Below are 20,325 nucleotides of genomic sequence, written 5' to 3' on the forward strand. Positions count from 1 at the left end.
TCAGATGTCATATGTAATTTTGTCTAGCAAAAAAATGACCATATTCGGTTTTTGTTCCTATATATATATTTTAATATTTGGCTGTTGTTTGAAATGTAGTTAATAAATTTGGTTAGATTTATTTTTTTACAAAATAATCGATTAGTGTCATATGCACCAATAAATAGACTTTTGTACCATTTATTTGGAAGTTTTGGGCCAATCCACTCAAAAGAAGTCACATGTCATCCTCGAATCCTACATAATGAAAGAAAACATAAAAATTAAAGATAACGCAAATAACATAGATTACTAAATAATTGCGGCAAACTCTAGGCAGGCTTATCCTGTGGCCATGTCTTCCTTCTCATTGGTTTTTGTTGGTGATTTTATCACCAAATATATTTTAGTGTAATGGATTTAACAAGTGTTTCAAGAATAATATTTTAGTTATAATATAAGTTAGGAGGTGCGGGAGTGCACATTTGTATTTACTAAATATTTTAGTTTTAAGACATTACAAGGTCTAATTTGTCATTCTTAAAAGACATTAAAAGGTTTAATTTGTAATTCTTAAAAGATGAAAACTGTTTAGACTTATCCGTTGATTGTATAAGTCTGTAAAAAAACGACTATTGAAACACGCAGAAACATAGAACGATTTTCACTTCATCTTCTTCAATTGATTCTGATTTTTGTGCCTAAACTCGGAATTGTTGCATCAGGAATTATCCCAAGTTTGAATTTCGTGATACCCAAGGAATATAGGGTCGAAATATCAAATAAGGAAAGTGTTTACACGATTCCTGTTTGTTATCCAGATTTCCCATAACCCTATTTCGAATTCCCCAACAGTTTCCCACAATAGCAATGATATACAGAGAATTGTTATGAGGATGATATTGATATTTGTGAATCAAGGCATATGAGCTTGCTTGGCAAAAATAAGTTGAAGCTCAGCAAAAATAACTTTAAGCTGATAGCTAGTAACTGATAGGTAAGATTCATATATGTCAAATTAACAAAGAAACTAGTAATCCCGGTCATATATTAGTGGATTGGCGAAATTAATATTAAAAAACTCGAATAATCGATCACGTCTACAAAACCATTAAAGGTCTAAAATACAAAGTATTGACAATTTATTAACAACCAACGACTAAATTGCTCAAACCTAATCCCGACTTTTAGATTTTCAAAAGTAGATCTGATCCGTTTGATATGGATTTGATACCCAAACAATTTGAAACCGGATTTTTATCTGAAAAATCATACAATTTCTATCCGATATCCCCAAATCATGATGATCTGAAATCTGATATGGCAAAATTTGCTTTTATTCAATCCACATTTTATGCACCTATAATGACTTTGACGATAAATTATATTTTTAGCCATCTTGATAAAATTTATAAAAAGTAGATACGCATAATATGCCAAACAGCAATCACGGGATTTCGTAGTGGGCTGTATGGATATTGCATATTGTGAAAACACATGCACAAGAATACTCTTATTAAAAGTTTAAATACTTAATTTATAAAATTATAAAACCCGTGATTTATTCAGAATTCACATCCAGAGTACTAGTCTGGAGTAGTATAATATTTGTCTCTTCTTAACATATAATTTTATTATTTATATAAAATGTGCGTTTTTTTTTGTGAAATTTAAGCGCAAGTTGACGAAGTAATACAAAAGAATGAATGAAACATGTTCTCGATTTTGTTCAAAATTTCAAATTCCCATATAACTTTCTCAAATAACAATTTTGATAGTATGGATTAATAAACGATATATTTTTATTTCAAGATATTTAAAAAAAATATACTGGTATATATCATAAAACCCAAAATTCAAACGTATGGCCAAGCGCCATGCTGATGTAAAAGTCTAACGTGAAATAACTCGATCAATCGTAATATAATTGATTTGTTATATACAGAACCTAACCCTATACAGATCCTCCAAAGTCCAAGATGTCCTGAATAAAATAGAATCAATTGTAGTTGACTTTTGACTTTTGAGTTTGCAGCGTTGACTTGAATGGGGTGACCCACAATCAATTTAGCTGGACTTTACTGGGTACGAACTTCAACTCTATCATAATTCATAAATGCGAATCCGTTAAACAGAATATAATAAGTATCTTTTTATAAATTTAAATATTTACTTGTTATTAATAATAAAAGATAACATAAATACATAATGTTAATGATAATACATATTGTCGTATAACTGTATAAGTAACGGGTGAATCATCTCAAAATCGAGATCTTAGACTTCGTAAGAATTATAAATTAGTTCAATAAAAATAATCCACTAATTGACATTGGTTAAATATATCTATATAAATAAAAAAGGAAATGGGCATGAGAATGTTATTGTGGACTATGGAAGACAAAACAAAACCAGCCCACTCACGTCATAATCGAACCGGATAATTTTGACTTGGTCAGCTGAGACGCCTCCTTTATATTGAAGAGCCATTTATAGAAAAAAAAAATATCAGATTTGAAAATTGATTTGATTTAAGTAAAAATGAGTGCCAAAACCAAACGGCTATCATTGTTTACATTTCTATTCGTCACTTTGGTGCACATTGCAGCGTTTTCCTCAGTCGTCCCCACGGCGGCGGCTCAGAACACCACCACCGGTGTCGTCGGTGACCTCGCGGCGTTGCTAGCAATCAAATCCATGATTCAAGATGACCCACAAGGTATCATGACTTCATGGAACGATTCCGTTCAATTCTGCCAATGGCAACGTGTCACTTGCAGTTCCCGCCACCAAAAAGTCACCGCCTTGGACCTCTCGTCTGGAGGCTTAATCGGAACCTTGTCTCCTTCCATCGGAAACCTTAGCTTTCTCAGGTCGATTCGGTTCCATAACAACTCATTTTCCGGCGAGATTCCGCCTGAAATTGGCCGGTTGTTTCGATTAGATGAACTACGTCTTTACAACAACTCTTTCGAGGGCAACATTCCCGCCAGTTTATCGAATTGCTCCAACCTGCAAGCGCTTCACTTAGGTAACAATAATCTAATCGGCAAAATCCCCGATGGGATTGGATCGTTATCCAAGCTAAACTTACTCATTCTTCACCGGAACAATCTAGGAGGTGGGATTCCACTGTTCATCGGAAATCTTACTAGCCTAGATACTCTTTCCCTTGGTAATTGTGGACTCGGGGGAAACATTCCTGATTTCTTCCACCGACTGATTAACCTGAGAAGACTTGCATTGCCCGGAAATAACCTCATCGGTAATCTTCCACCTTCTTTCTACAATCTCTCCGTTTTAGAACAACTATTCCTCGATAGTAATCAACTCTCGGGTAGACTACCCATGAACTTAGGTTCAATCATGCCTCGTCTTCAAGTTCTTTCTATACCCGATAACTTATTTACAGGTCCTCTTCCCCCCTCTGTTCTCAGTTCTTCAGAATTAGGAGTCATAGATGCAGCTAGAAACAATTTCTCCGGAAAGCTAGTTATCAGTTCCCGGGACGCCTGTAGTTTTGAAATCTTGTCATTAAGTTCGAATCATTTCGGGAGTGGGGAAAACGATGAAATGAAATTTATAGATGCTTTGTCGATTTGCAATAACTTAGGAGTGTTGGATCTTGGGTTCAATCAGATGAAAGGTTTCTTGCCGGAATCTCTTGGAAACTTGTCGACTATGCTGTATTTTCTGAGCTTTGGTTCGAATTCTTTTTCCGGTGGCCTTCCCTCATCGGTTGGGAATCTCTCCGGCCTAACTTCCCTCGACTTGTCGAGTAATCAACTCACCGGCACAATTCCGGCGAGCATTGGCAATCTTGTAAATCTACGGATGCTAGATTTTACAAATAATTCTTTCTCAGGAAACATTCCTGGTTCTTTTGGAAACCTATCGTTGCTGATTGAACTTCACTTGGGGTTAAATGAACTGAACGGTTCCATACCATTAAGTTTAGGGAACTGTAACAGGCTGCTAGAGTTAACCCTCGATCGGAATAACCTTACCGGAGACGTTCCTAGTCAACTATTTGAACTCTCGTCGTTATCCATTACGCTAAATTTGGGTAGCAACCATTTATCGGGACAGATTCCCCGAGAGATCGGCGATCTTCAAAACGTAAAAGAAATTATCCTGGCAAACAATCGCTTCTCAGGCAACCTTCCGACCACCCTAGGCAACTGCCGCAGCCTTGAAAACCTAAACATAAGCAACAACTTCTTTCAGGGTTCTCTTCCACCATCGTTGAGCTCTTTGCGCGCCCTCCAAAACCTTGACGTTTCACGTAATAACTTCACTGGTCAGATCCCAAGTTATCTGGAAGAAATTCCTTTGGTGAATCTCGATCTATCATTTAATGGTTTTGAAGGGGAGGTATCGAACCAAGGAGTGTTTGGTAACAGATCTTCAGTTTCTGTTATCGGCAACAATGGTCTTTGTGGTGGGCTACCTGAACTCCGGTTACCTAACTGCCCTTCAACAAACCGTAAGAGAAAAAATCGGTTGAGCCTTGCAGTTATATTATCCATCTCGATAGTTTCAGTTCTGATTTGTATAGCCATGGTTTTGTTTTGCGTGTTCTATCGAAGAAGAAAGGAGATTGAAGATGAAGTATCCGAGCCTAATTCTGGGGAATCCTTCGTTCAAGTTTCTTACGAAATGCTTCACAAAGCAACCGATGGATTCTCCAACAAGAACTTCATAGGTGAAGGTAGCTTTTCATCAGTTTATAAAGGATACCTCGATAAAGACGATGTGATTGTTGCTATCAAAGTACTAAACCTCCATCGTAAAGGTGGTTCCAAGAGCTTCATATCTGAGTGTGAAGCACTCAGAAACGCCAAACATAGAAACTTAACAAAGGTGATAACTTGTTGCAGTGGGATTGACTTTCAAGGAAACGAATTCAAAGCTATAGTTTATGAGTTCATGTCTAATGGAACTTTAGATCAATGGTTGCATCATGAGGTCCCTCAACTCAATCTCTTACAAAGACTGTGTGTAGCATTAGATGTTGCTTACGCACTTGATTATCTTCATAATCATGGTGGAAAGACAATTGTTCATTGTGATTTGAAACCAAGCAACATTCTACTTGATGAAGACATGGTTGCACATGTTGGAGATTTTGGACTCTCAAAGATTCTTGATTCTGAGCATCAAAACAGGAATCATAGTAGCTCAGTTGGAGTTAGAGGAACCATCGGTTATGCAGCTCCAGGTATCTTATATTCTTAATTCATAATTTATAACTTGATAACATTATCTCTTGTGAATGGAAAATTTAATGAATTTTTATTTATTTATTGTAGAATATGGGGTTGGAAGCAAGGTGTCAACAAGTGGAGATATGTATAGTTATGGAATTTTGTTGTTGGAGATGATGACAGGTAAGAAACCTACATATGCTATGTTTCAAGATGGTGTCGGTTTACACAACTATGCTAAAGCAGCCATGGATGATGGTTCAGTTGAGGTTATTGATCCAATTCTTCTGAAGGGTGATGACATAAGAAGCAATAAGGAAGATAAAGATTATGTGAAAAACGACATGTGTTGCCTTATGTTGCTTAAAATTGGGGTTTCATGCTCCATGGAGTCACCAAGGCATCGAATAGATACAGCTACTGTTATCCATGAGCTTCACCTGATCAAGGATGCCATTTTAGGGAATTCTAATGATTTCTAATCTTCTGTTTAAAGTTGTGAAGTAAATTTGAATGTACTTGTATTCTCATATACTTATCATAAAATTTAACAACTTTTTGGTAAATAAGTAGCACATTTGAAGTTAGCATAAAGGTGAGAACTCAGAAATAGTGTCACAAAGTACAACATATGAGAAAATAAAATAAAAATGAAATTAGCATCCAGCATAGCAGAGCATCAGATAAGGGAAATATGAATTTTTTGTATACAGAGTGGTTATTGTAACATCTTGCTTCTTCGTATTTTACCAAAATACCCTCATAAATTATCTGTTGGAAGCTCCCCTTCAACCTTCTCTTGTGATGACACTACAGTGTGGGTGTTTTTTAACTCCTCAAGCTGCAAAAAAAACAAACCTCCATTATTAATTATTATGCTATGATGAGATGAGATGAATCAACAAAAAGAGTAGGAAAAAGTATACCTGGTTACATGTTTGTTGATGAAGTGCCAAAAGCTCATTATATCTAATTTGCAAATCAGACATCTCGGCTTGTAATTTTTCATATTCAGACAAGCTAGGACCACCTAGTTTTTGCTGGACAAACCTGTTGACCAAATAATAAGTTTTTAAGTTTTTCCACATGAAACATTCAAGAAAAGGAAAATCAGATTCTTCAGAGATTCATTTGAACTTACTCAACAGCTGATGAAGGTTTGTCACTCTGTTCATATAACGCCACAAGAACTACATATGACAGAAAGTTCAAAAGACAGGTTATTTTGAGAAACAAGTAATGTATCTAATTCTAAACACCATTATCATTATGTGGTCAAGTGAGCTGCACCTTTAGTCAAAGCATCTAGAACGCCACTAGAATCTAAATACTTTCTAAAAGCTTCTTTCTTTGCTTCTTTCTCCTGTAAACAAGCATACAAGAAAAAGGGTTCAGCAGTTAGCAATATGTAGGGTTTGATGTAGATGTGCTCCTAAATCAAATGAAACAACGTTCTTGTTATGATCGGGTAATCACATTATTTTGTAAATCAAGATTCTAAAATTTATGTTTTACACGTGCAGCCATTTCCAAAGGTCTATTTGGTTCCCTGATGGGATGAAATGCAAAGAGTAAGGTCCCGTTTGATACACATCTTTCCAGGTCCAAACAGATCTTTCTGGCTGAATGGACCGGAAAGACTGTTTGATTTGCACAAAAGAATAGGTCTTTCCCGGTAAGATATGTCTTTCCCAGATAGCCCCAAAATCATATCTTTCTGGCTGAATGGGCTGGAAAGACAATTATACACCAAACCCCGCCTCTTTCTTTCTTTATTGGATTATTAATTTTTTAAAATAACTTTTTTTAAATTTATTTTTTATTGAATTATGACGTTTTTTCATCATTCAGAACAGTCAATCAGATGTACAATCAAACAGCATGGTTTCTTTCCCAGTCAGAAAACTTTCCCAGACAGCACTTTACCAGACAGCACTTTCCCAGACAGAAACTATCAAACGGGACCTAAGTCAGATATAGGGATGTGCTTCGGGCCGGAACCGACCCGAACCCGAATAACCCGAAACCCGAATTGGACGAAAAGTGGGAACCGAAACCCGGACCGAATATACTAATATGGGTCGGTTCGGTTCGGGTAATACGGGTTTCGGTTTGGTTATTAACCCGAAAGGACCGAAATAACCCAAACAAACATTTACACTATGTTTTTGAACCGAATAACCCGAATAAACCGAAACGACCCGAATAACCCAAATAAGGAAATTCTATATTTAGTTCAAGAAAAAAAAATTAAATTAATGTTTTTTTTTCTTGAACTAAAAATAGAATTTCCTTATTTGGGTTATTCGGGCCATTTCGGTTTATTTGAGTTATTCGGGTCATTTCGGTTTATTCGGGTTATTCGGTTCAAGTGACTATTCACTTTCCGGGTCAGTCTATTTGGCCCGATTAAACCTTTATTCGGGTAACCCGGACCGAAAAACCCGAAACCCGAATTGGGCAAAAATAGATACCCGAGAACCGACCCAAATAACTTATTCGATCCTAATTCGGGTCGGTCCGGTCCGAGTTTCGGTTTCGGTTCGGGTATTCGGTCCAAACGCACATCCCTAGTCAGATATATGAAAACCAGAAATCACTTTTTTTGGTGAGAGATGGCCTAATAGATCTAAACTAAAAAAAGATGCACTGCATTGCTGATTCTCATTTGATTGCATACAAAATACTAAAAATAATCAGTTTGTGCAGGTCTGACTGAAACAGTAGATACCCTAATCATGATTTTGGATGTCAAACCCACAATTTTCAAGAACAAAACAGCGATTTTATTGCGATTTCATAAGAATTTAATTTCTATAGTACTACCTGTTAAAGAATTGAATTTAATACAAAAAATATTCCCAGAAATTTATAGGAAACTTAAATGCTACCCTTTTGACATCTCAAATTGAAAATCGTAGATATTTCCTGAATAGGAGGTATTGGGAATTTGGGATCTCTCATTTTGCATCACCGACAACAAATTTATACGCTAGATTATTCACTTAAGTTGCTAATCCATTCTACAGACACAAATAAGGAGAATCGGGAGGAAAAAGAGCACAACAGTTACTCCGATTTGGTTGCAATAAGAACACACGGATCGATCAAAGCGGTATCTTTATACAATACTTATGACCAAGTCAGAACTTAAGAGAAGTAAATAAGCGAATAAATTTAGTAAAAACTGACCATTGTTCTTCTACTGAATCATAGATTTGAATCACTGGATTGGGGAGATAGATGTGGAACAGCTCGAGCAATAAATGTCGGGAAGGTATGTTTGATGGTATTTCAGGTGGGTAATAACTACCCAAAGATCATCACTTTTTTTATGCAAAAGATAGAAAACCCTTTCCCTTTAAAGATATACTGTTACAACAAAATTAAAACAGTATATAGCAATAAATTGTTTGTAAAATATTTTTGTAAGTATTTATCTGTTATACAAACTGTTAAAAAATTATGAAATTTAATCGTGATTTATAATTTATCTAGTCTTGTTAAATTTTATAGTAGATATCTAAATTTGACTTAAACAAATAAATACGAGAAATTTCATCAAATGGCCAACGGTAAGGGGGTGTTTGAAACTTTTGACCATGAAAATTTGAGTTTTGTAGAATGACCAAGGGATCCGCAGAGGGGCTCTGCGGAAGCTTTTTACCTTCTGAATAATGTGAATATTAACGAGGAATTGAGGTGACAGAGGAAAAAGAAAAAAAAACGGTTTATTGCATACTTCCGCGGAGGGGGCTCTGCGGAAAGGTTGTTGAGGCTCTGCGGATCTGTTCTTCATCAGCACACCTTTGAGGAACTGTTCTTCGGCTAACCATGGCAAAAATCGGGATCGCCTCACCATCCTCGTGTTCTGCCCTTCGTCGACATCTCTTCTTCGTCTTCTCACTTCCAAAAAGTCGTCACTTCCGCAGCCAACAAAGTGAGAACCAACTTTTTTTTTGTGATTTTATAATTTTACCCCTTCCACCTCATTTCCGCAAAATTATTCACCTCCCTCAGAAGGATTTAAGCCTTCCGCAAAACACCCTCTGCGGAAGTGATGGCCATTTACCAAAATCAAATTTTTTTATGGTCAAAATCTTTAAACCCTCCGTTCTCTTTGGTTATTTGACGAATTTTCTCAATAAATACTTGTTGATTCATATCATGAGGATGGTATAAATATACGATGTAACTTTGTTTGGACCTGAATATCTTTCTCGCTTTTTTTTATTATTATTTTTTTTGTATCTACATAAAATATAGTTTAATTTTTGTTACACATTTTTATATAGTGAATAGATTTTTTTATCAACTTAATCGATAATTTAATCACCAATAATTATCAAAAAAAGAAATGGAGAACATGATGTTAATATGCAACATTAAGGTGTATGTGCGCAAGGTTATAACTTATAATTGGTTAATTTCTAAGTCAACACAATCTCAAAAGTCTCTAGAGTGTAAGTGAGCCGAGTTATTAGGGATCGACTCGTTAAAAGCTCGACTCAAGATCTAATCAAACGATCCTGGGCCGAGCTCGAGCCTAAATATAAAAGTCGTTTATTAAACGGGCCCAAGTCGAGCTTCAATCAGTGAGCTTGTGAGGCTAAACGAGCCTATATATAATAGGGAAATCTTCAGGAAAGTTCTAATATTTTGGATCAGTTTACAAAATAGTCCTAATTTATTTATTTTTTACAAAAAAAAGTCATAAAAACTGGTAAAATGTTGCATTCTGACCATTTTTTCCCGGTTCAGTCGGTAACAAATTAATTTGAGACTTTCATAAATTGACCCAAAATATTGAGACTATTTTGTAAATTAACCCAAAATATTTGGACTTTTCTGCAAAAACCTTTATTTTTTATTTATATTTATATTATTTTATTGAAAACTCAAATAAATATATTATTATTTTTTTAATTTGTTATTATTAATAGTATTAAACAAATGCATATATAAATATATTTTAAATACATATTTACACATATAAAAATATATTTATACATATAAATATTATAAATACATATAAAAAACATATTTATATATTTTTATACCTTAAAAACATTTTTAATGTTTTTTTTATTTAGATGTATTTATACGTTGTTGGGAAAAGAATCGGGTTATGATAGAACATATATGTGTTGGATTAGGTTTCTAAGTTCATAACTATTTCTGTAATATACTTGACCCGGTTGGCATGGTCCATTTGGGTTGCATGGCATTGCAACATTTGGATAGACTAAATGAGAGAAATGACACTTATGGTTTATTAATATATTATAAGTTATAATATATTAATAATATTATTTAATTAGTTTTGATCAAGAATTAGTTTAGAATTAATTTGGTGATCAAAATGAGACTAATTAAATATATGGGGTTGATTGTGTAAATCATTCATTCCTTTATAGTGGGCTAATGATCCATGGTTTATTGAATTGGGCTAAAACCTATAAGGTGCTCCATGGATAGTCCATAGAGGCTATAAACCCATGGATCATGGAATATGAAAAACCATGTCAATTAGGGTTTACATGGTGTAACCTTACTTGTGACACAACTATAAAAGCACCCCATGGGCTACCAAAATCGGGACTATGTGTAGAACAAGAGGGCTAGCCGATTTTGAGTGAGTGTGGACTTCTCTCAAAGTTATTCCAAGTGTTGCGGTGTTGTGTGAAACATTTGAGGCATCACACTTGAGGTGCTAGGTTCATAAAGTTCTCAAGGAATCCAAGCAACAAAAGGTATGTTCTTTCTACTTGCTTTTATGTTTCAAAGTTCCCCATGCCATGCTAGTTAGGTTAAGAACCTTGGAAAATCAAATTTGCATGTATCTTAGTAAAACATAGATCCAAGGTTTCTAGGGTTGCATGTACACCTTAGGAGTGTTAGAATGCTCAAAACCCATCAGTGGTATCAGAGCCTAGACTTGTTTTCTTGATACTTGATGCAAATTGTTGAAAAAACTCAAGATTTATGCATTCTGCTAAGTGAACTCGCCGAGTCCATGGGGGGACTCGACGTGTCCATGTGATATTTCATCCTACTCGTCGAGTAGGTTCTTGCACTCGACGAGTAGGAGGCCCTAAATGCAGATTTTCGAGTTTTGTTGCTGGAAATGGACTAGAAACATTACCCTAAACTGTTTTGGTCTTATAAAAACTTGTTTTAGATGGTGTAATGGTTATGCCAATCCATTTACAATGGCTATTATCAATATTTCAAGTTTTGTATGTGGTATTTATGATTCTTGAAATTGTTGATATGAATGTTCATACAGTTATGAGTTTAGAAGATCATAGGAATTATTTGCAAATAGTTTGTTAGTTTAATTCTTGATCTTGATGTGTTTTAATGGAATCCATAATTTGTCCTCAAGTTATGTATTACCAAAAGTCTTCCTTTTAAAGCCCATTAATGAACACATAGGTTACATAAAATGAAGAGCCTCTCATTTTAATAAACCATTAACTCATAAGTTATGAAAGCTGAAAAGTTTTAAAAGTTACAAAACTTGCCCTCAAGTTTTGGAACATGTAAAGTCACCTTAAAAACTTTATTTCCAACCCCTAGAATTTTAAAAGTTAAAATTCAACCCTTATACTTTATAATATTATAAGTTAATTATATATATATATATATATATATATATATATATATATATATAAGAACAAGTCGTTTTACCGTTAGTAGGCCTCATTCACGAAGCTGGTCTATAAGGGGGGTATAAGGTTGTTGCCTATAAAATGACAGCTTAATGGGTGTCCACTCTCACCCACGACTTCCTTCACTGGTGGAGGGTCGTTAGCCGAACGGGTAAGACAATGACTTTAATCCTCATTAAAAGTATGATGATTATAAAGTAACTAAATGTTTTATAAATTCCCAATCTTAGTTACTTTAGGAAAATGTGAATATGGTGCTAACCCATGAAATTACACTTTGCACTTTGCTTAAGTTGTTAGTGGAGCGTGTGTGGTTAACCGACACACTAACCTGGACTTAACAAGGTAGGCAAAGGGTGGATTAAGGTTTATCATAGATCAGTGGAGCGCGTGTGGTTAACCGGCACATCGGTTATGTGATAAACATTAAGAGTACCAAGTAATTTGCATGGTTAATTCACACCTTGTTTTGTGATCCTCGACATCCCAGTCACAAAACCTGAAGGGCACAATCGAGATTGAAACATGCCATTGAAAAGTTCAATGAATCTCAAAAGAATCTACGAGTTTCAAACCCAATTAAAACCTAATTATACATTTCGTTTTCATGGTGGAAATTGGTGAATCGTCATTCACATACCTTCAAATATTTTATAGCTTAGATTACGGCATCCCTCTTCTAAGTTATAAAATATTGTGTTGGGTCCTAGCCTTAATATTACAGTTGGGTGTCTTATTAAGGACTATCTTTATATCTAATCTAATCTTGTCCTTCTTTCTTTTTCAGATGTCTTCCAACAATGTTGCTTCTGGCTCAAACCCTACCGACTCCTTCTCTCTCATGAACCTTTGTGGGAGAGTCATCTTCGATGGATCCAACTTTATGGATTGGATCTGGAACATCAGGATGGTCACTCGGTATGAGGACAATGAATATGTCATCGACAAGGAGCTTAAGGAACTTGATGAGTCGTCTGCTACTCCAGAGGAGGTCGCTGAATTCCGAGCACATGAGAGAGATGCCACTAAGGTGGCATGTATCATGTTGGCCACGATGACAGCCGAGCTCCAAAAGTCCTATGAGGACTTTTATCCTTTTGAGATGCACCAGGATTTGATGGACAGATACCATCATAGTGCTCGTCAAGAGCGATATGAAATCATCTCCTCCATGATAACAACCCGGATGAAGGATGGTGAACCCATCACGGGCCACATGCAGAAAATGCAAAGATTCATGGACCGTTTGCTGAAATTGAATGTGAACTTCCCCAAGGAGTTGGCAGTTGACATCATTTTGCACTCCTTACCTTCGTGTTATGATCAATTCCGAATGACATATCACATGAACAAGGAGGAAGTTACACTCAGCAAACTTCAAGGACTTCTGAAGACCGCCGAAAGTGGTCTTAAAGGTAAATCGGTTGTTACTACTTCTACTCCTACCAACGCCCCTGTTCTGGCTATCGGGAAAGGTAAAGGGAAGAAGAGGAAGATCCCTTCGAAGGGTACCAAGGGAAAGTCTCTTGATGGCTCCTCTTCAAGTGGAACCAAAAGAGGTTCTGTCACTCCTTCTTCCAATCCTAATGAGGCTGAATGCTTCTATTGCCATGAAAAGGGGCACTGGAAGCGAAACTGCCCAAAGTACTTGCAAGATGTTAAGGATGGGAAAGTGAAACCCAACCATGTAGGTATTTACACTATATTGTCTAATAACTCACCATATTCTAATTCTTGGGTCCTGGATACAGGTTGTGGTATTCACATATGTTCTTATTTGCAGGGACTAAGAAGAAGTGAGAATGTGGAGCATGGGAAGATAAACTTAATCATGGGGAATAGGAAAGTTACACCTGTCACCAAGATTGGAGTTTATTCTTTGTTGCTAAGTAGTGGGTTAATATTAGATTTGAATAAATGTTGTTACTAGTTTGAAATGGCGAGAAATATTATTTCCTTTCATGGTTCGTACAAACAAGGTTTTACCTTTTCGTTTGATAATGAATGTGGTGGTATTAATGCTTTCTTTAATAATGTTCTTTATTTTAAAGCATTACCTTGTGATGGTGTATATGAAACTGTGTCGGTTGTTGATAACCTAGGAAATAATGTGTTGTGTATCAGTTCATCCACTAACTTGGATAAAGCATCATTATGGCATTGTCGTCTTGGACATGTGAGCAAGAAACGCATAGGCCAATTCCAAAAGAATGGAGTCTTGGAGTCATTTGACCTAAAGTCGGATGATAGTTGTGAATCTTGTTTACTTGGAAAAATGACAAAGTCACCCTTCACTGGTTCTTGTGCTAGAGGTGAGGGTTTGTTGGATCTCATACATACTGATGTGTGTGGACCTTTCAGAACCACGACAAGGGATGCTAACCGCTTCTATGTGACTTTTACTGATGATTATAGTAGATATGGATATGTCTACTTAATCAAGCATAAGTCAGAAACCTTTGAAAAGTTCAAGGAGTTTAAACAGGAAGTGTAGAATCAGTTGGGCAGGAACATTAAGATGCTTCGATCCGATCGAGGTGGTGAGTATCTTAGTACAGAGTTCCTTGACTATCTTAAGGAATGTGGGATTGTCTCACAATTGACACCTCCTAGAACACCAAGGCTTAATGGTGTGGCTGAGAGGCGTAATCGAACCTTGTTGGATATGGTTCGTTCCATGATGAGTCGAGCTTCGCTACCAATCTCATTTTGGGGGTATACCTTAGAGACTGCCGCCCATATCCTTAATCTAATCCCTACCAAAAAGGTTGCCAAAACACCTCACGAGATGTGGACCGGAAAAGTTCCTAATCTGGACCACATCAATATTTGGGGTTGCGAGGCTTTTTTGAGGCGCGAGACTCACGATAAACTCGAACCTCGAAGTGAGAGGTGTATTTTCATTGGCTACCCACAAAAATCCTTTGGTTACCTCTTCTACAGACCCAGTGATAATGTGGTCTTTGTAGCGAGGAGATGAGTCTTTGACGAGAGAGAGTTCATAAGCCAAGGAAACAGTGGGAGGCAAATTGACCTTGAATAAATTCAAGAGTCAAGTGGTGAAGGAACCTCAAACCCTAGCAATCAACCTCAGGAGGAAACTCATGTTGATCCGACTGACGAGGCCGTACCTCTGAGGCGTTCCACAAGAGTTAGGAATGCACCAAAGCATTACTATGGTTTCCATATTACTGCGGAAGGTAGTACACTTATCAGTGATAATACACTGGTAAGTCTGGATAAACCTAACAGTTACATGGAAGCCATGGCAGGCCCTGAGGCTGCTAAATGGAAAGAGGCTATGGACAGCGAGATACAGTCCATGTATGACAATCAAGTTTGGAACTTGGTTGAAAATGTGCCAGGTCGTAAGACAGTCGGGTGCAAATGGATCTTCAAGAAGAAGACCGACATGGATGGTAATGTACACACTTATAAGGCACTACTGGTTGCAAAGGGCTTTTCTCAAACTCCATGAGTTGATTATGATGAGACCTTTTCACCAGTAGCAAAGATTAAGTCTATTAGGGTTATGTTAGCCATTGCTGCATTTCATGATTATTAAATATGGCAAATGGATGTCAAAACCGCTTTCCTTAATGGAAGGTTGGCTGAGGATGTTTACATGAGTCAGCCAGAGGGTTTTGTCAGTACAGAGTACCCTAATAGAGTGTGTAAGCTTGAGAAATCCATTTATGGATTGAAACAAGCACCTCGCAGATGGAATCTTTGTTTCGATGAGAAAGTCAAAGAGTCTGGCTTTTCGAGGAGCGAAGATGAATCTTGTGTATATGTCAAGGCTAGTGGGAGTATAGTTAGCTTTTTGGTATTGTATGTGGATGACATGCTACTCATAGGAAATGACATCCCAACTCTGCAGGAAGTGAAGTCCTGGCTTGGGAAGTGTTTCGCTATGAAGGACCTTGGAGAAGATGCCTATATCCTAAGGATAAGGATTTTGAGAGACATGAGTAAGAGACTAATTGGACTTAGTCAGAGTACCTACTTGGATAAGGTGCTGAATATGTTCAGCATGCAGAATTCCAAGAAAGGAGAGTTATCGATCCAGAGTAACGCCAGATTGAGTAAGACTCAGAGCCCGAGTACAGAGGCTGAGATAGATGAGATGAGTCGAGTACCGTATGCTTCCGTTGTAGGATCGATCATGTATGCTATGACTTGTACTCGTCCTGATGTGGCCTTTGCGTTGAGCATGGTCAGCAGATATCAGGGTAATCCTGGCAAGACTCACTGGACTGCGGTGAAGAACATTCTCAAGTACATGCGGAGGACTAAGGACTGGGTCCTTACCCTCGGTGGGAGTGATGACTTCAGAGTAGTAGGGTATAGTGATGCTAGCTTCCAGACTGATAGGGATAATTTCCGCTCTCAGTCAGGCTGGGTCTTTACCTTAAACGGAGGAGCAATTACTTGGAAAAGTTCCAAGCAGGAGACAGTGGCTGATTCAAGTTGCGAATCAGAGTATATAGCGGCAAGCGAGGCAGCAAAGGAGGCTATATGGCTAAAGAACTTCATTGGAGACCTTGGAGATGTACCAGCTATAAAGGAGCCTAAGGAGATTTTTTGTGGTAGTGAAATTGCAGTTGCCTTAGCCAAGGAACCAAGGGATCACGGAAGATCCAGACACATCGACAGAAAATACCATTTCATCAGACATCGAATAGAAGAAGGGCTCCTCGTGGAAAAGAGGGTATCATCGGATGAGAACCCAGCAGATCCCCTCACGAAAATGCATTGGTAACTCGATGTTATAAAACGTGCCTTTGTGTATGATTCAACAAGTAGTAGAACAAGCATATGAGTCAAAGTTTATTTGTTCCTTCTTGGATTAGAAGCGATATCTGGGCCCCTCAATGATTTTGTTTTGACCTATGTACCGGGCCCGGTCAGAACTAAATTGATGTGTTTGATTAAGTTCTATGTCAAACAAATCAGAAATCGGGAAACAAACTGCTGGACAATAAGTAAGACATTGTTCCATGTATTTGTCCGGCTGATATCTAGAACAGAGGATTATATGATCACTTATCTTAAATGACGTATCATCATCATCTCAGTTCCGCGAGACTTTGAAAGAGCTACGATTGCTGATCGGTTTCTGAAGTCATTCTTGCAGTTATAGTTATTAGACTTATCCAAGTGGGAGACTGTTGGATTAGGTGTCTAAGTTCATAACTATTTCTGGAATATACTTAACCCGGTTGGCATGGTCCATTTGGGTTGCATGGCATTGCAACATTTGGATAGACTAAATGAGAGAAAGGACACTTATTGTTTATTAATATATTATAAGTTCTAATATATTAATAATATTATTTAATTAGTTTTGATCAAGAATTAGTTTAGAATTAATTTGGTGATCAAAAGGAGACTAATTAAATATATGGGGTTGATTGTGTAAATCATCCATTCCTTTATAGTGGGCTAATGATCCATGGTTTATTGAATTGGGCTAAAACCTATAAGGTGCTCCATGGATAGTCCATGGAGGTTATAAACCCATGGATCATGGAATATGAAAATCCATGTCAATTAGGGTTTACATGGTGTAACCCTACTTGTGACACAACTATAAAAGGACCCCATGGGCTACCAAAATCGGGACTATGTGTAGAACAAGAGGGCTAGCCGATTTTGAGTGAGTGTGGACTTCTCTCAAAGTTATTCCAAGTGTTGTGGTGTTGTGTGAAACATTTGAGGCATCACACTTGAGGTGCTAGGCTCACAAAGTTCTCAAGGAATCCAAGCAACAAAAGGTATGTTCTTTCTACTAGCTTTTATGTTTCAAAGTTCCCCATGCCAAGCTAGTTAGGTTAAGAACCTTGGAAAATCAAATTTGCATGTATCTTAGTAAAACATAGATCCAAGGTTTCTAGGGTTGCATGTACACCTTAGGAGTGTTAGAATGGTCAAAACCCTTCAATATGTACAACAAACAGACAAGGTTATGCTTAAGCATGGTGGGCTAGAAATGTATGGTGAACAGACAACCATACTCAACATGCCTAAGTATGGTAGACAAACGACAATACTCAGACAATTCTTTTCTTAACAACACACACACATACACACACACACACACATATATATATATATATATAACATTTTTAAAGTTCTTTTTTTATTTAAACGTTTTTATACATGTAAATATAAGTTTTTGTGGTTTTATGTGAAGATGGTGATTGTAACACCCGTTTCTCAGAATGGTTTAGCTAAAGACTTAACGGTATAAAAATGGAGTTTTGGGGGAAAAACTCTATGCCACGACGTGGTGCATGGATGCCCACGACGTGGCATGGTTTAAATGAACGTGTCCTTCTGATGAGCTCCACGACGTGGTAAGAGAAGGGCCACAACGTAGCAACTGTTTCAGCCCAACCCCATAATTTTAGGGTTTCTCCCATACTTAAGCACCATCTCCCAAGGATTAGGGCATCCTCTTCAACCTCCAACCCTCTAAACTCGAAACCCTAGCCTCCCTTGAAAGTTTTGGCTCATTTTGGTGTTCTTGGTGCACTTGGAGAGAAAAGGAAGAAGTTTTGGTGAAAGAATCAAGAAAGCAACTCCTCCCCATCTTTGAGGCCATCTTCTGGATCATTTGTAAGACTTTAAAGATCCCATCTTTTTTGTTCCTTCTTAGTATATCTAGGGTTGGTTTGAATGTTTGGGTCCTTTGTTGAGTTTTGAATGGTCCAATGAGATAAAGTTTGCAACTTTATAGCTCATCTAGGTCCTTTGAGCCTTATATCTTTTAGATCTAGGATTTGGTGGAGATTTTTGGATCTTGCTTGGGATTTTAGGTCATTTCTATTCATTATGACCTAGTTGAGTGAAGGGCATGCATGTGTCATGCATGTCTATAATGTTGACATCTTTATGAACGACTAGGGTCCCTATAAACCTCCTGGAAAGTTTAAGCTAAGGGCTTAATAGATTAAGATCTTATGCAATTAAGTTGTCTTCAGCCAGTACCCACGACATGGCCACTTGGGTGCCACGACGTGGTGGATCAGGGTTCCGCGACTGTTTTATCTGGAGTTAGCCATAGTGTGGTGGCATGTCTGCCACAACGTGGAGATCAGATTATTCGTGACTGGGTTGTTCATAACTGAAGATTTGGATCGGGACTGAGTTCGTTAGCCACGATGTGGCCATAGACTGGCCACAACGTAGAAGTCAGCTGATGATGATTTTGACTGCTGACTTTGACCTTGAGCGTTGACTTTTGGACCTGGGTTTACTTTTGGGGAATTTTTTGGGAATTCTTGAAGGCTACTAATCATTGCAAACACTTTTGATTTCCTTTTGTAAGCATTAAACATTTCAATTCCATCTTTATTCTTGTTTGATTTGTTCTTAGCCATGTGTGGCTAAGAAACCCTAATTTCTAGTTCTTGTTGAAAACATGTTGAGTGCTTGACTTGAAGCATATGATTTGATGTTTGATTTGTGATTCTGTTCTAGTGATTATATTTTTGTTTAAACTAGAACCCTTGAATTTGATTTGTGTTTGATTGGCCACTTTCATGAATTGAATTTTTGTGTATTTAATTAACTTTTAGCGCACCTAATCATTCTATTAAGTTAATAACTGGTAACAAACAATTAGTTTTCTTATTGTAAAACATATATCACATGTTTTCACATTTCTGAGCGTATGAGAAAAAATGAACATTGTTGGGAAGCTTGTACAAAACTTAATGCAGTTTTTCAATACAATCTAAGAGCGTGTTTAGGTTGAATTAGTAAAGCTAGGTATAGTCAAAGAGCGTGTTTTGGTTAGATAATTTGGCAAGCAAGAGGTATTAGAGCGTGTTAATGTAACGCTCGTAAGTTGTGGCTGAACGTTTAAGAGATTAAAATTAGGATTATTTGTTTTATTGAATAATTAAAATCCCCGAATAGGATAATTGTTCGTCGTATGCGTTATGAGATGTATAAATATCTATTTACTGTATACACGTTATGCGGACAAATATTATGGGTATATAATATTTGTAGAAAATCTTATTATAAATTTATCGTTGAGCAATAAATGAACATTTTTAATATAATATTATTTAGATGGACCGTTAAAAAGAAATATCAATAATATATTTGGTAATATTTTGTTTTTGAATATTATATGGATCCGAAAGTTATTAAGTTAAGGTACGATTTTTATTATTTTTATCTATTATTTAAGAAACAAAAAAAACGCTAATAAATTTACTCTAAATTAAATGATTGTACAAATCTAAATATAATAGAGTTAGTGATTCTTTATCACTATTATGTATACATACGTTTTGTATATATAAATATATACATTTCTATTTAAAAATAAAAAGAAATAGTATAAAATAAAGAGAAATATAAATATAAAAGAGAAAGGACATCACAGGTAGCAGTGTAAGACTACTGAAGACTCGAGTATGATGCTGAGAAAAGACCTGCAATAGAGT

General features: G+C 36.7%; 2 protein-coding genes across 2 annotated transcripts; one reads left to right on the forward strand and one right to left on the reverse strand.

Moving 5' to 3' along the window:
- Positions 1-2,498: 2,498 nt before the first annotated feature.
- On the forward strand, positions 2,499-5,755 carry LOC145160970 (uncharacterized). The gene is made up of 2 exons (XM_079080362.1): positions 2,499-5,200; positions 5,292-5,755. The coding sequence occupies exons 1-2, from the start codon at positions 2,521-2,523 to the stop codon at positions 5,666-5,668; spliced, it is 3,057 nt and encodes a 1,018-aa protein (XP_078936488.1). The 5' UTR covers positions 2,499-2,520; the 3' UTR covers positions 5,669-5,755.
- A 41-nt stretch (positions 5,756-5,796) lies between these two features.
- Positions 5,797-8,530, reverse strand: LOC145160971 (c-Myc-binding protein). The gene is made up of 5 exons (XM_079080363.1): positions 8,379-8,530; positions 6,477-6,549; positions 6,328-6,376; positions 6,113-6,236; positions 5,797-6,027 (listed from the first exon to the last, which is right to left on the reverse strand). Exons 1-5 carry the CDS (start codon positions 8,379-8,381, stop codon positions 5,947-5,949), a joined length of 330 nt encoding a protein of 109 aa, XP_078936489.1. The 5' UTR covers positions 8,382-8,530; the 3' UTR covers positions 5,797-5,946.
- Positions 8,531-20,325: the final 11,795 nt, after the last annotated feature.

The sequence above is a fragment of the Lactuca virosa genome, chromosome 2 (genome assembly GCF_052849685.1).
Source record: "Lactuca virosa cultivar CGN04683 chromosome 2, Lactuca_virosa_CGN04683_v6, whole genome shotgun sequence".
NCBI classification, from domain to species: domain Eukaryota; kingdom Viridiplantae; phylum Streptophyta; class Magnoliopsida; order Asterales; family Asteraceae; genus Lactuca; species Lactuca virosa.

Excerpts from the sequence above, each read along its gene's own strand:
- LOC145160970 (XM_079080362.1), top strand. The coding sequence starts at position 2,521 with ATGAGTGCCAAAACCAAACGGCTATCATTGTTTACATTTCTATTCGTC. Across the intron at positions 5,201-5,291 it reads CATCGGTTATGCAGCTCCAG|AATATGGGGTTGGAAGCAAG; the intron begins GTATCTTATATT and ends TATTTATTGTAG.
- LOC145160971 (XM_079080363.1), bottom strand. Across the intron at positions 6,237-6,327 it reads AAACCTTCATCAGCTGTTGA|GTTTGTCCAGCAAAAACTAG; the intron begins GTAAGTTCAAAT and ends TTTGGTCAACAG. Across the intron at positions 6,028-6,112 it reads ATCAACAAACATGTAACCAG|CTTGAGGAGTTAAAAAACAC; the intron begins GTATACTTTTTC and ends TTTTTTTTGCAG.